The 16,492-nt window shown below is 34.7% G+C and overlaps 1 protein-coding gene across 3 annotated transcripts in view; it reads left to right on the plus strand.

The window, feature by feature from the left end:
- Nipbl (NIPBL cohesin loading factor) overlaps positions 1 to 16,492 on the plus strand; it is a 185,678-nt gene that overhangs the window by 130,813 nt on the left and 38,373 nt on the right. For all 3 annotated transcript variants that reach the window (XM_017800336.2, XM_029567775.1, XM_029567776.1), the window contains exons 15-24: positions 831 to 934; positions 3,284 to 3,370; positions 7,439 to 7,670; positions 8,911 to 9,062; positions 9,526 to 9,606; positions 10,120 to 10,220; positions 12,325 to 12,463; positions 14,043 to 14,125; positions 14,664 to 14,796; positions 15,408 to 15,551. In XM_017800336.2, the coding sequence (XP_017655825.2) occupies positions 831 to 934; positions 3,284 to 3,370; positions 7,439 to 7,670; positions 8,911 to 9,062; positions 9,526 to 9,606; positions 10,120 to 10,220; positions 12,325 to 12,463; positions 14,043 to 14,125; positions 14,664 to 14,796; positions 15,408 to 15,551 (1,256 nt within the window). The remainder of the gene's footprint in view (positions 1 to 830; positions 935 to 3,283; positions 3,371 to 7,438; positions 7,671 to 8,910; positions 9,063 to 9,525; positions 9,607 to 10,119; positions 10,221 to 12,324; positions 12,464 to 14,042; positions 14,126 to 14,663; positions 14,797 to 15,407; positions 15,552 to 16,492) is intronic.

Here is a 16,492-nt window from a genome sequence, read left to right on the forward strand (position 1 = left end):
AAAAGTTGTATTGGCTCTTCATTTTAAGTGTTTTTTTTAGAAGTATAATCTTAAGTATCATTGTTCTGGTTATTTAAAATATCTGTTTCAACTTTTTTAAAACCTTCTAATTCTGTCCTAAGAAATGATCTTCTATATCATCTAGAATCCTGAAAGGAAAGCAGGGAGCTCTCAAATGGGGATGTTGTGAGGAAGAATTATTTACATAAAGCCTAATTATAAATATAGTGCCAGAACCCAGGGTTAACAACCATGGAACTGTTTACTACTACTTCATCCAAAGGAAGAATAGAATAAAGAGTAATGTCCATAACTCACTCAATAGAAAAAAATTGTTGTAGAGTAGTATGCCTTGAAAGAAGCAGTGGTTTTTGGACAGTGCCAGTAGAGGAAACCCTGAAGTGATATAAATAGCCTGACTTCACTCTCTTTGATCTTTTGATAAGACACCCTTCTGGCTGAACCCAAACAGAAGCCAGATGGCATAGGATACTGCTGATATAATTCACCCAGGTCAGCCTCCTAAGTAGAGAGCATGATTGAAAAGGGTCAACACAGATACACTTTCATACATGCAGAAAAAAACTCTCATACACATAAATTTTGAAGTGTCTGTGATGTGTCTACAATAGTAAAGACAAGATTACTGTCTTCCCATTTTAGAATTAATTTTTCACTTTTGCCCTTTTTTGACTGAAGTTTTTAAGGCTCTCTCTTAAGTTGTTTAAGATTAAGATATTTTCTATATGTAGTTAAAATTTTATTTAAAAGCTTAGTTTACCATTTTGAGCTATTTCCTTTAACTATTTTTGATTGGTTTGATTTTCCAGGTGATGATGATGAAATTCCTCAAGAACTGCTCTTAGGAAAACATCAGCTTAATGAACTTGGGAGTGAATCTGCTAAAATTAAAGCAATGGGTATAATGGATAAGGTATCTCAGTAAAATAAAGTTATTAAGTTTTCCTAATGTGTGGCATGTGAAATTAGCTTAAAGTTTTCAAGGTAAATTGCAAAGTTAAGTGCATAATAAAGAGAAAACCTAAATGAAACCTAAACCTAGATGAATTATGTCTTGGGAAAAAATGCTTAGCAAAAGAGATATTATGTAAATTACTCTAAACAAAATATTACTGCATCAACAGAGTCATGGGCTATGTGAGTTTTCATTTTCTCCAAATATTTGTATTATTAAGTGCAGAAACATGCTAAATTTCTCTTTGATATTTGCTTTAGTCCTTTCAAGTTATAAAAGAGTAACAATGCAATTTTTTTTTTAATTTTTTTTTTTTTTTTTTTTTGTTTTTTTAGTCTTCATTGTCTATTCAGCTTTGTGTATTAACGATCTGGTTAATTAATTAACAGTGAGAGCTAATGTAAGTTTTCCACTGTGCTGTGGGGTGGTCCCCCACTTCAGCACTGCACCTTAATTTCTATGTGAGTGACCCAGGCCCCCTTTCAGGTGCGCATTCAAGGGGCGGGTAGGGTTTCCCCCAGACACACCTCTCTCTGTATGTGGTAGAAATTTCAGGGTTGCATCCCAGAGCCATCCTTTCTTTACAGTTTGTCTGAGAGACAGAAGCAAGTGCCCTCATGTCTTTTGAAAGTAGGGAGCAAAACTGAGATGCGACCAGCAGAGCTGTTTCAGAGATCCAGTCTTTAGCTCCCCTGCTGCCCTGCTTCTTCCTCAGGGCTCCTGATTGTTAGCTGGGAGCATTGGCGGTCCAGGAAGACATACTCCGCCTCTGCATTGGCCTCTTTCAAGCACATTCTTGGCTATAGTTCTTTCTGCTTTAAAGTGTTCATCAGCATAACTCACCATTTCATCTGGTCTTTTTGAGACAGGGTCTCTCTGTAGCCCCAGCTGTCCTGGAACTCACTTTGTAGACCAGGTTGGCCTTGAACCCAAAGAGATCTGCTTGCCTCTGCCTCCCGAGTGCTGGGATTAAGGCGTGTGCCACCACACCTGGCTAACAATGCAGTTTTTAACATTACTTCTCCTACTGTAGAATGTTGCACACTTTAGTTAACTGCTATTAAATATATAGCCTCATTGCTATAGGCTGTGGTAAATTGACTTTCCTAAGAACTCTGTTACTAGGGTGCTTCATTCCACTAATGAAATAGCAAATTATTTTGCTGTGATACTAAGTTCAAACAGTACCAACATCAAGAGTTGGCTTCCCATTGCATTTATCATCTACCACTAACCCTCTAAATTATTGCATGACTACCATGCAGAGACAATTTCAAGACAATTCCCCTCTCCTCTTCTAATTGGAATCTCTCTAGTATAGAATTGTTACTAGCACATGCCTTTAATCCTAGCACTCAGGAAGAAGAGGTAGGCAGTTTCTGTAAGCTCCAGGCCAGTGTGGTCTAAATAGTGAGTTCCATGCCAGCTGGGACTATAGAGAGACCATACCTCAAAAAGACCAAAAATAAAAATAAAAAAAGAATTGTTACTCCTAAGTCTTAAGTTTACTTGCCTATAATGTAAAGGTGATGATTCACCATTCCAGAATTGTAAAAGAGTTAATAGATTATTCACTTGTGGAATTGACTGAAAACTTAAGTCTATTCAGTTTTTCAACTTGATAATTTTAATATGATCTAGAAAATATTTGGTTGACTTTTTGTTTTTAATTTTTTAATTTTTTATTTATTTTTATTTTGTGTATGAATGTTTTACCTGCATGTATGTAAGTGCACCTGTGCATGCAAATGCCCACAGAGTTCAGAAGAGGCCATAGGATCTTCTGGAACTAGAGTTGGTGACAGTTATTAACCATAGTTTGGGTGCTAGGAATTTATTTTTTTATTTTTATTTCATGTATATGAGTGTTTTGCCTGCATGTATGTAAATGCACCACATGCATAGAAACCCCTGAATGCCAGAAGATGGTATCAGATCCCCTGGAACTGGAGTTATGGACTATTGTTAGCTGCCATATTGGTGCTGGAACCAAACCTGGGTCTTCTGGAAGATCAGCCAGTGCTCTTAACCACTGAGCCATCTCATCAGCCTGTTTTTAATTTTTAAATTACTATTTTTTTATTTATTTTATTTATTTATATAGTGGGGTGAGGGAGTCCACACATCCTGGCATGCATATGGAAGTCAGAGAACAACTTGAAAGAGTCAGTTCTTTCCTTCCATCACCAAGGATTGAACTCAGTTCATCAGGGGGAAATAGCTCAAAGAAAATAATTATCAGATTGTTTCTTGAGAAATTCACAACTGTTACCAGTGATTGATAAAAAACAATTTGTTTCTTTTTAGCTTTCAACTGACAAAACTGTGAAAGTCTTAAATATTTTGGAGAAGAATATTCAAGATGGATCAAAGCTTTCCACTTTATTAAATCATGTAAGTTCAAGACCTGTATTTATAATTTTACCCTAATATTGTTAAATGGCCTAGTTTCCTTTCTGTTCCTCTGCTAAAACACTGACCAAAAGCAACCAGTAGGTAAGGAAAGGGTTTATTTAATTTTATACTTCCAGGACATAGTCCATCATTGAGGGAAATCAAGGCAAAAACTTTAGTAGGAACTTGAAGCAGAGACCATGGAGGAATGCTGCTTGCTGGCTTGCTCACAGAATCATGCGTACCTACCTTTCATATATAGCCCAAACCATTTTCCTAGGGATGACACCACCCACAGTGGTCTGGGCCCTACTATATCAATGAATAATCACAACAGTCCCTCAGAGACGTGCCCAGAGACTAACCTAATAAAGACAATTGTTCAATTGAAGCTGTCCTTTCAGATGACTGTAGGCTGTGTCAAGTTGACAATTAAAGCTAGCATATTAAGGTACAAGTTTTTTTCATAATCAACTTTTACTTACCTAGAAAAGTCCAGATTTCATTAATTTGAGTTTGTTACCACAAATTGCTAGTTACATTCATTAACATTTCTAATAGAATTTCACTTTCAATGATATTAATTGGTAATGAATGAATTGTTAATTAACAGGTTGTCATCGGGCTGGAGAGATGACTCAGCGAATAAAGCACCAGCCCCACAAGAGAACTAGAGTTTGGGTCCCCAAAATCAATATAAAAGCCAGACAAACATGTCTGCCTGTAATTCCAGCACTTGAGAGACAGAGACAGAAGAAGGTCCCCATAGTAAACTGCCTAGCTAGACTAGCAGAATCAACGAGGTCTCTGGGTTCCTTAAGAGAACTTGCCTTGATAAATAAAGTGAAGAGTGCTCAAGGAAAAGACACCCTGCTTCAACTTCAGGCCTCCTAAAACAAATACACATATGAACATGCATACACATGCACATGTCCACACACATGGAAACATGCATACATATGGACACCATAATACACACAAATAAAATATTGCCATAGAGGAAGAACAGTAAAGACAAATATAAATTCCTTCACTTAAAGCACCGAATCATAGCTTTGTAAAGTGCTTAAAACAGTAGTATATAGCCAGACCTGGTAGCTAATGCCTCTAATCTCAGGGTCTAAGAAGCAGAGGCAGGTAGATTTCTGTGAGTTCAAGGCCAGCCCTGTCTACATAGCAAATTCCAGGCCAGCCAAGGCTGCACAGTTACAACTTGTCTCAAAAAAAAAAAAAAATTTTAGGTGGCACATTGTAACTAAATAAATGTCAAATGCAGTGGTTTCTATATTTAAATTCAATTATGTTAAAAGCAAATGTACTGTGATTGTAATGGGCTGTGGATTGACTAGATGTGTGATCTACATGCGTAGCATTGTAACAGACTATAAATTGCATGTACATTCAAACTCATCTTGGTGTTTCTGACATTAATGAATGCAAACATTGATACTCATAAACACTTAACATAAGAGATAAGAATTTGGGAGAGATTTTAAGCTTTATTTTTAAAAGCCTAGAAAGGAGCATTATGGTACTTGCCTATAATCCTACTAGTTGAGAGTCTGAGGCAAGAGGAATACAAGTTCAAGACTGATCTTGGCAACATAGAGAGATACTGTTTCAAAAAAAAATCTGATTACAAAAATAATGCATTTATTGTAGAAATTTTCCAAAACATTAAAAAGCATACAAGATTTCTGAGTGTTCTGTGTAGAATAAAATATATAAAGAAAATGCTAGGTTCTCTGGATCTAGACAGATTGATTCATCTTGTTTTGTGTTGTGTTGTTCTGTTTTGTTTGCAAAAGAGTCTCATATAACGTAGGCTGGCCAGGAACTCTCCATCCCACTGCGTCAGCCCTCCTGAGTGCTACATTTGCAGGCATGTGTTACCATAGTGTCACTTGATGTTTATTTTAGTGCCCCGTTTTCAACTAGTTAATGGAGAGTTTTATTTTGAATTTTTTTTTTTTTTTTTTTTTGGTTTTTGTAGTTTGCAGTATTGGTGATTGAACTAGGGCCTGTGCGTGATAGGCAAACATACTACCCCTGAGCTATATCCTCAGGCCCTTAATCCGTTTTCAAATCAGGAGTTTAAAAAGAGGGGTTACTTAGAGAACCTGGAGGTTGCAGTGTATTCCATAATACCATGAAGAATACAGTGTTCTAGAACTGTGAAGTTCTTACATTGGTAAAGTGCATGCATGGCATACATGGAGCCCAAAGTAATCAAAGTTTATGTTTTTTTTCTTTTTTCGTTTGTTGGTTGGTTTTGTTTTTTGAGACAGGGTTTAACTGTGTAGCCTCAGCTGGCCTGGAACTCCCTATGTAAACCATCCCAATCTGACCTCAATTTCTCAGTGATCCACCTACCTCTATCTTGGGAGTGCTGGGATTAAAGCATGCACCACCACACCTAGCTGTGTTTATTTATTTTTTTTTAATTTGGTAGAAGAGTTTACATTCTAGCAGTGAACCTAAAATAATCCTTCTAATTGTAATATGTAAAGTTGTCAAGTTGCTAATATGTAAAGTAAAAGGAAGATTTCTGCCAGTTGTTGAATTCTCCATTTTAGAAAATAAGTACTCTGCATAGCTCTACTCTTTGATATTTTTAAGGCTGGGGTATATTGTATAGATGATAGCCTAGAACAGACTGTGTGTAGCCCAGGCGTCTTTTAAACTCACCATCTTCCTGCTTTAGTTTGCAAGCGTTGGAATTACAAGGAAGCATTAACATACCCAGCTTCTACTTCTTTATTTGCACATCGGAGGGCAGGGAGTCCTAGAGATTAAACCAAGGGCCTCAAGCATACTGAGTACATGTTTCTACCACTAAATTATACCATCAGCTCCATGCATATTTACTTTTAAATGTTTCAAAAATAATATTAAAAAACAGATATTTAACCAGGAATGGTGGCTCATACTTAATAATCCTAGCACTTAGAAGACAGAGGCAGGTGGATCTCTGTGTTCAAGGCCAGTCAGGGCTACATAGTAAGATCCTGTTTCAAAACAAAATCAAAAAAACAAAGATGAGAACCAGGCATGATGACACATGCCCTTTAAGCCCAGCGCTCTGGAGGCAGAGGCAGTTGGATTTCTGTGCGTTCCAGGTCATCTGGGGCTACAGGGAAACCCTGTCTGAAAAAGACCAAAAAAAAAAAAGGAATGCTTGAGTCAATGGTACTGTTCTACTTTTTAGTAAAAGTTCTTTTGTTGTTAGTAATTTAACTATCCTGTTTATACCCAAGACGTAAAATTAATTTATATACAGTATAGTTTAAGTTAAAATCTTAGATCTGGGTGAAATACACAAAAGATAGGGCTAGAGAGATGGCAGTTAAGAACACTGACTGCTTTTGCAAAGGACCCGGGTTCAATTCCCAACACCCACATGGCAGCTAACCACTGTCCATAACTGCAGTTCAAGGGCATCTGACACCCTCTTTTGACCTCCATGGGCATTGCACAACACGGGTGCACTTACGTACGTGCAGGGAATACAATCATACACACAAAATTAAAATAATAATAAATAAAATATATTTTTTTAAAAGGTAAAAAAGATAACTGTTCTTAGAGGGGAGTATCATCACGTGGTGAAATTAGGAAGAAGAGTATATATCATGTTTGAAGATTCTGAAACAGCAGCAAAAGTGAAAAGCAAAAATAGTAAAATAGAAATACTGACTACACTGGGCATGTTGGTGCATGCCTATAATTCCAGCATTCAGGAGACAGATGCAGGAGGACATCAGCAAGTTCATGGTCAGCCTGGTCTGCATGGAGAGTTCCAGGATAGCTTTGGCTACAAAGTGAGACCCTACCTCAAAAAAAAAAAAAAAAAAAAAAAAAAAAAAAATTTTTTTAAATTTTACCTAAAGTAATGTCAATATTTGTATTTTCTTCCCAGTACTCTTTTAGAATATTCTGAAAGAACTACAGCTATTATTTCAGATTTTTATTTCTACCAATGAAAATCAGATTTCATTATTTTTATCAATATTATAAACTTATACATACGTTTTATTTCCACTTTATTAACAATGCGTTCTTTTATAGAATAATGATACTGAAGAAGAAGAAAGATTGTGGAGAGACCTTATTATGGAGAGAGTCACAAAATCAGCAGACGCTTGTCTTACAACCATCAACATTATGACATCCCCTAACATGCCAAAAGCTGTATACATTGAAGATGTAATTGAAAGAGTTATACAGTACACTAAATTTCATTTACAGAATACACTCTATCCCCAGTATGATCCTGTTTACAGATTAGATCCTCATGGAGGTTAGTTTGCTCTTTATATTAGTAGTTTTTTTAGCATAGTATCAAAATTATCTATTGTGAATTTTTCAGTATTTGATGAATCATAATACACTGATTTTTAAATGACACAAATTATTAGATTATGTAAATTATAGTAAACATTGACTTTGATGTTTTATATTTGACTAGAATATAAAACTCTTAATTAAAATCTGGGTGTGGTATCACATGCCTTTAATCTCAGCACTCAGGAGACAGAGGCAGGCAGATTTCTGAGATCTAGGCCATCCTAGTCTCCATAGCAAGTTGTAGGCCATCTCAGGCTACTACAAGGAGACCCTGTCACAAAAAGACAGATTTTTTTAAAAAAATCTTGTAACTTTAATTACCCCTTTTAGCAACTATGGTTTGAGCATCCCTAATCTAAAAATTGAAAATGTTTTGAAATCTTAAAAACTCTTTAAGAGGCTGGAGAAATGTTAAGAGCTCTTTCTGCCCTTCTAGAAGACTCAAGTTTAGTTCCCAACACCCACAATGGGCAGCTCACAACTGCCTGTAACTCTACCTCCAGGGGATCCCACACCCTCTTCCAGCCTCTGAGGGCACCTGTACATACATGGCACATATATATACACATACATATACACATATAAATTTTTTAAAAAATCTAAAAACTCTTTGAGTACCAGCATGACACACAGAAAGGTTTAATTTGAGAGCTTTTTTTTGTTTGGATAAGAGATATCAACCAGTATTTATTTATAATTGAAGTTATTTTTCCTGGTGAGAGAAAAATCCCAGATAATAATGGCTTTTGGTTCCATTGCCCTTCTCCCTAATTTTTCTCAAAATCAATGAGTTGATTTATGATGTGCTCTTTTCTCTTACTGTAACCTGTATTAAATAGGCAATGAAGTGATGAAATGTGTATATAATCCATTTGATTTCTTATTGTATAATAATACCTAGGTAATTTAAAAGAAAATATCTTACTGTCCTGTTTCAGTGAAAAAAAAAACAAAACTCAATTTAGTAGCCACTAGTGTGCCATAGATTACCTATTACAAGAATAATCAAATGCAATACTCCTAAGGAGTAATTTTCTCTTTTAATATACAATCGGCTTTAGTTGCCATATTGCATTTTTATATAACACCCTGAAATCTTTGTGTTCTCTTAATTTAGAAATAGTTGTAGAACTCTTCATGGGAGAATATTAAAAGTTGATGTTTTTCTTATCTTGAATTCTCTTTCCTTTTAGGAGGGTTATTAAGTTCAAAGGCCAAACGGGCTAAATGTTCTACTCACAAGCAGAGAGTAATAGTAATGCTTTATAACAAAGTTTGTGACATTGTTAGCAGCTTATCAGAATTGCTAGAGATACAACTTCTTACAGATACAACAATTCTTCAGGTAAGTTTCTTTGAAGTATTTTGTAAATTCTAGATCAAATAAAATCTGATGTGAGTCTAGTATAATCTTGTTCACTCAGTAATAATACTGGTACTGATAATTTTACACATTCAGCATATTTTATATGTAAATTCAAGAAATAGAAGTTCAAGGGAATTTTAAAAGGAAACATTCTTAGCAGAAGAGGGATGACTGTTCTATAAATTCCAAACTGTAATTTCTATAAAAAATAAGTTAATTCTTATGATGTTCATCAGTCTAAAATGTAGAAATTAGAGAAATGGCAGCTATGAAGCAATTATAAGAGATAAAGGGGACGGTAGAAGGAAACATATGCTAGATAGCTGAAGGAAAGGAAAGTACTCTAAGTGTTTTGAAGTACAACTGTGTTAGGTGTAGTAAGGGAGAATGTTACTGAAATCAGCTAGAGATATATACTAAATAATTAATCTTGGATTTTCAGGTTTCATCAATGGGAATAACACCATTTTTTGTGGAAAATGTCAGTGAACTACAGTTGTGTGCCATTAAGTTAGTTACTGCAGTAAGTATAATCAGTTCATAATTTCAGTTATCCCCAAATACAATAACATTTACATCATTTTATCCAGACTTCCAAAAATATTACAAATTCCTGTTTCCTATCTGATTTATTTTACAATTAAGTGTTGTTTTAGTGTCACTTACTAGAATTTATGAACTAAGGATTAGATTTCATGGGTTCTTTTTTTCTTGAATTTAAAACACAACTAAATATTTTTAAGTATTATAGTAAAAATCAGAATGGTTTAAAATCATTTAAATCTTGTCTTACACCCCTACCCAAGGTGTCACACCCTCTAAATTAAACTGTATAGTCTCTGACTTTGGTAACTGTAACAATTTGAATATATTACTTAGGTCACTACTATTGAACATGTTGAAAGCATTTTCATTTTAAATAGCATCTTGGTTTCTCTTCATAAAATCATATAAATTTTAGGCCGTATTTCATGATAATTTTTGTTTTGTTTACTGTTCTAATAATATAATTTGTAATTTTTAAATTACTAAACAGGTATTCTCAAGATATGAAAAGCATAGGCAGTTAATTTTGGAAGAAATTTTTACTTCACTTGCGAGATTACCAACCAGCAAGAGAAGTTTAAGGAATTTCAGGTAACTATAGCAGAACTTAATTACAATGAAGAGCTCTGTTACAACTGTCATACATTTACTCCATCATTTCTTTCTGGTTTGTCTTTTAATGATTATATAAAAGAGATGATTCAAGCCGGGTGTGGTGGCGCACACCTTTGATCCCAGCATTTGGGAGGCAGAGGCAGGTGGATCTCTTTGAGTTCAAGACCAGCCTGGTCTCCATAGTGAATCCAGGCCAGCTGTGACTACAGGGAGACCCTGTCTCAAAAAGACCAAAAAAAAAAGATGATTCAGTCAGAACTGCATGGATAACTTAGATATGTAAAATAATACAGCTTTTTTAGGGTGACTTAAGTTCATTGATCCACAAAATGGAAAGATCTATGGCAGTGTTTCTGTTTGGGCACTTTTGACATTTTGGGCCAGATAATACTTTGATGCCTATGGCTGGGCTATGCTTTATAGAATGCTCAGCAGTATCCTTAACCTCTACCCAATAGAAATCACTCCTTCCATTTGCAACAACCAAAGTTATATCTAAAATCATCCCTCATCTAGATGAAAGACATAGGAGATGTGGTTCAAAAGAGTTGAGTCTGTTTTTAAAGCATTTAAGAGCTATGATAAGGAACTTGGGCTTAATTCTTTAAATAGTGCTAAGACATTAAATAATAATTTAGAGAGCTAAAAGATGACTGACTCTAATGGCACTATAGAGAATAGACACAGGGATTAAATGCGTTTTAATCACTAAGAACACTAAGGCATGTTACCACTGCTGTAATCAACTTTATTGTCTCTACTGTCATAGGTAATTATCATGATTTTCATATATATCTGATTCTTGATTATTAAATATAGTGTTATTTTTAGGTTGCTTCTGTAAAATAATTTTTTTATATTTTAGACTAAATGTGCATTGATAAACATTTGTTCTTCTGAAGAGTGGTAAACATACAAAAGCATTCTTAATATTTCTGCAATACATATAGCATAAAACACTTGGAAATTGAATTTACCTAATCAGTATCTCAGACTTCAAATTCTAGAGTTGAGGACCAGTGAGATAGCTCAGTGGGTAAGGGTACCTGCTGCCAAGCCTGATAACCTGAGTTCCAACCCTGGGACCCATATAGTGCAAGAGAACTCACTCCCCACAAGTTATCTTCTGACCCTCCATGAGTGCTATATCACACACATGCACCCTCCACACATGTGGTGAGGGTTGGGGGGGGAGTGGTGAGAGGGGAGCGAGAGAGAGAGGAGGGGGGAAGTGGGGAGAGGGGAGAGAGGAGAGAGAAAAATTTTGAGCTGTTTATAGGCATGTGTCGTAGTACATGACCATAATCTTTAGTACTTGGAAGGCAGAGCTGGGTGGATCACTGCAAGTTGAAGGCTAGTCTGGTCTATATAGCAAGTTCAAGACCAGCCTGTACTATAAAGTCAGATACTGTCTCAAAAAAGAAAATAAAAATTAGTTGACTATGTGGCAGATTTTAATAACAGATAACTTCCTCATTCAGCAGATACATACCAGAATATGTGGACATTTGGAAACTGTGAAGACTTTTATGGTTTTAAATCATTCAGTAATTCCTCATTTTAAGTTTTTATCTGTAATGCATAAAAGTATAAAATATTATGTTAAAATTATATTTTTCCTGTGTCATGCATAGGCATTTACTTAGTGTTTTTCTAAACTGATTAATTATACTTCAAAACACTGTCATAAAGCATTAAAGAGGGGCTGGAGAGATGGTTCAGTGGTTAAGAACACTGGTTGTTCTTGCAGAAGACCCAGGTTCAAATCCCAGCACCCACATGGCAGCTAACAACTGTCCATAACTTCAGTTCCAGGGAATCTGACTGCCTCTTCTCTCCTCTGTGGGCACTGAATGACATGGGTGCACTTACATGCATGCAGCAATACATGCATACTAAAAAAAAAATAATACGATATTTTTTAAGAAATGAAACCATCTTTTAAAAAAAGCATTAAAGAGAATGCCTAAGAAATTTTTTTTAGAAAAAGGATACTGCAACATTGAGATGGTAGTTAAACATATAAAATGAGATTATTTTCATACTCTATATAATTTAAATTCTTTCTTCTTCATTAAAGGTTAAATAGTAGTGATATGGATGGAGAACCTATGTATATTCAGATGGTTACAGCACTAGTCTTACAACTTATTCAGTGTGTAGTTCACTTACCATCATCAGAGAAGGACTCTAATTCAGAAGAGGACTCAAATAAAAAAGTAAGGAAATATTTAAAGATCTTAGAGTTTGTACTTTATCGAATGAAACATCTAGTTTTTCTGCTATTCTTGAGTGAAGTTCTTAATTAAGGGTTCGTGCTGGGCTGTAGGTTCCCTGTAGAACATTAGACAAGTTTTAAGGAAATTAGGATTCTGGTTCTGATTCTTCTACACACTGTGAAGCATACAAATCATTTTAATCTTTCTGCATTTTTGTTTCGGCTGTAAATGAAGATGATAATATTGAATAAGCTTGTTATACTTGTAAAACTACTGAGAAAGGATTTCAGAGTGGATATTATAGTTATATGTAATATATATGCATACATATATTTAATATGGAATTTATATGGAAAATGATTGTTTGCTTTTGGCTTTGTAACTTTTGTTGACATTTGTTTCCCAGGTTGTATAGTTTTACTTCAACTAAAATTCCACAGTAAAAAGAATAGTTCATCTGTTCTTCTATTGATAAAGCTTAGTATATGTGTATTCAATAATAAATACATAGCAATTAACAAATATAGTTAGATCCTCTTTGTTTTGAATAGGGTTATTTTGTTTTATAATTTATAATGACATTTATAGCTAACGTTTACTCAACATTGTTTTAAATACATAAAACCATCAAATTCTTTTTGCCATGAGTTTGACACACTATATGATTCTATCATAACCTAAAGCTAATAGTCTTTTTAAAGATACTTAGAAGCAGAATTATTATAGGTTTCATGCATTTATTTTACTGAAAGTTGTTGATTTGTTCACTTTAATGATATTTCAGGTTGCATTCCAGCATTTTGATTTTACCGATTCTAGTTACTATAAAATTCTACCATGCTTTGTTTTGCATTTTCCTGGTTAATATTATTGAGTTTGAACCACTTTTCCTATATTTATTCACTAAGTTTCTTCAGCTGTGGATTGACTGCTTATCTTTAAATTTCTAATAAAGGTATTGGATTTTTGTTTGAAATATCTTTTTTATTTGTGATACTGACATACGCTTTAGCACTGAGCTATGTCTCCAATCCTGAAAAGTATTTTTTGTGCTTTCACTCCATTTCTTCTTACTCTGATATGGATCGTGATATGCAACTATTGATAGTACATTTGCTAGTTACATTTCTCATTCTTTTTTAATAAACAAATGAACTCTGCCATTGTTTTTAAGTTTTCATAAAGTTTTAAAACATGTTTAATGAGCTGATTGTGACTTCTCCCTTTTCATAAGAAAGACTAGCTTAATTTTATTACCTCTACTCAATAATAGCATGGCAGTAGCAGGTCACCTCATTTGTTCATTGATTATTTTATCTATCTTTTTTTTAAATATTTTATTTATTAGTTTTATTTTATGTGTATGAGTGTATTGCCTGCGTGTATGTGAGTGCACCCGTGTCAGAAGAGGGCTTCAGATTCTCCTGGAACTGGAGTTAAAGGATGGTTCATAGCTGCTATGTGGGTGCTGGCAATCGAACCCGGCTCCTCTGCAAGAGCAGTTAGTGCTCTTAACCCCTGAGCCATCTCTTCAGCGCCTATTTCATCTATCTTTATAAAATCATTTTTCTCATTCTAGGTTGACCAGGATGTTGTCATTACTAACTCTTATGAAACAGCTATGCGAACAGCCCAAAACTTTCTTTCCATCTTCCTTAAAAAGTAAGTAAAATTAACAAAATAATGATTATTATCTATGTGGAGTAGTTTTAGGAAAAATTGAGTTTCCTGCCATAATCTCCTTGGTCCTTGGTTTCCAGATCTTTAAAATGAGGAAGAGGGCAAAAAAAATCTAAGAATTTGTGAACTTGTTTCTGTTGAACCCCAACATTTAAGTACTAGATTAAAATTTCTATTATTTTTCTTCACTATATTTTGAGTTACTCTTCCTGAAAAGGGAAGTTTGGTTACTCAAGCTTCATAAGAATTTATGATAATTGTACAGAAAAAAAAATTTTGATTTTTTTTTTCTTTTAAAGAGATGCTATGACTTCCAGAAAATATTGATAATATTAGCTAACAGATAAATTCTTTATAATTGAGGGAAAATGGAATTTGAGAAATAGATTTCTTTTAAACTTTATTTTATTTAATGTACTCATATATTTTGTTACAGGAAAAAATCTAGTTGACAAAATTCCAATCATGCTAATAGATATTACCTAAATTAATATTCTTTTCATTATTTTTCTTTGAATAGATGTGGTAGTAAACAAGGTGAAGAAGATTACAGACCACTTTTTGAAAATTTTGTTCAAGACCTTCTTTCAACAGTCAATAAGCCTGAGTGGCCAGCTGCTGAACTACTCCTTAGTTTGTTAGGGAGACTGTTGGTAAGAGTATAGCATTTAAAGATTATTAGATTACTAGAAGACAACATAATGAGGATGTACTCTGATTCACAGATGATGAATTCTTTAAGAATGTGTAAGGAAACATGAACATTGCATCTCTATTTTTTGCATGTGCGTAACTGTACATTATATTGTCAGTACTTGTAGAAAACAAAATGTTATGAATTTTAGTGGTTTTATTTCATTATATATGATGGCAATGATTTTAAGGTTTTTGTTTGTTTTTGGCTTGAATATGTTACGTTGTTAGATTTAAAACATCTCAGCAATGAGTTATAAGTTATTGTAGTTATTCACTTGAAAGCATGGAACTAATGTGAACATTTTGTCCGGTTTTTTAGAATTTTTCTGAAATCATATGGTACTTTTTAGTCCTCATATAGTACAGACTGAAATTGAAAGATAATTATGATTTCTCTTTTCATTTTAAGTTTATTAGAATTTGTACAATCTAAATTATTATAAAGCTTTTGATAGCTTTTTGTGAACTGGAAAAAGTGATAGTACTATTCTGAAACTATGATTTTATAGGCATCAAAATTTTACACTAAGAAATTCTTAATCAGTAATACACCCTCTTTGATGTTTAGGTTCATCAGTTCAGTAACAAGTCAACAGAAATGGCTTTAAGAGTGGCGTCACTTGATTACCTTGGAACTGTTGCTGCACGATTAAGGAAAGATGCTGTTACCAGCAAGATGGATCAAGGGTCTATAGAACGAATTTTAAAACAGGTATTAAGATAGAGATTTTAAATTAACAGATGCTTAGTTGCTTTCTTGCAGGGAGGCTGTGGGGGTTGTGGAGATAGGGTCTAACATAGCACAGGCTAGTCTCAAACTTACTAAGTAGTCTGTAGTCAAAGATGACATTGCACTACAGATCCTACTCTCAAGTACTAGAAATTATAGGAATGTGTCGCTTTGCCCAGTTTGTGGAGTAATACGGATTAAACCCAAGGCTTCGTGCATGTAGGGCAGTCATTCTACAACTAAGCTAAATCCCCAGCCAGAAGAGGGTATCAGATCCCCTGGAAGTGGAGTTATGGACAGTTATTAGCCACCATGTAGGTACTAGACCTAAACTCAGCTCCCCTGGAAGAGCAACAAGTGCTTTTAACCACTGAGCTATCTTTCCAACCCATGTATTTATTTTTTCTCTATGAGTGTTTACATGTAAGTATGTGCACTACATTCATGCCTAATGCCCAAGGAGAAGGCATTAGGATCCTCTGGAACTAGAATTACAAATGGTTTTGAGCTGCCATATGGGTACTAGGCCCTGAACCCTGGTCCTCTGCAAGAGTAACAAGTGTTGGGGTGGGGGGAGTTGTGTGTTTTGGGTTTTGGGGTGGTTTTTTGTTTTGTTTTGGTTTTTGGTTTTTTGGTTTTTGTCTTTTTGAGACAGGGTCTCCCTGTAGCCCCAGCTGGCCTGGAACTCACTATGTAGATAAGACTGGCCTCAAATTCACAAAGATCCACCTGCCCCTGCCTCCCAAGTGCTGGTATTAAAGGACTGTGCCATCACACCTGGTTACAGGTGTTCTTAATCTCCATCCATCTCTCTACCCCTCATTTGTTTCAAACATAAATCCAGCACCAGGGCCTGGTTAGCACACTGTTATGATAATATGTGTATCAACTAGCTATAAAAAAAAATTTTTTTTTGGTCTTTT

The sequence above is a fragment of the Nannospalax galili genome, unplaced genomic scaffold (assembly GCF_000622305.1).
Source record: "Nannospalax galili isolate Female #2095 unplaced genomic scaffold, S.galili_v1.0 scaffold139, whole genome shotgun sequence".
NCBI lineage: Eukaryota > Metazoa > Chordata > Mammalia > Rodentia > Spalacidae > Nannospalax > Nannospalax galili.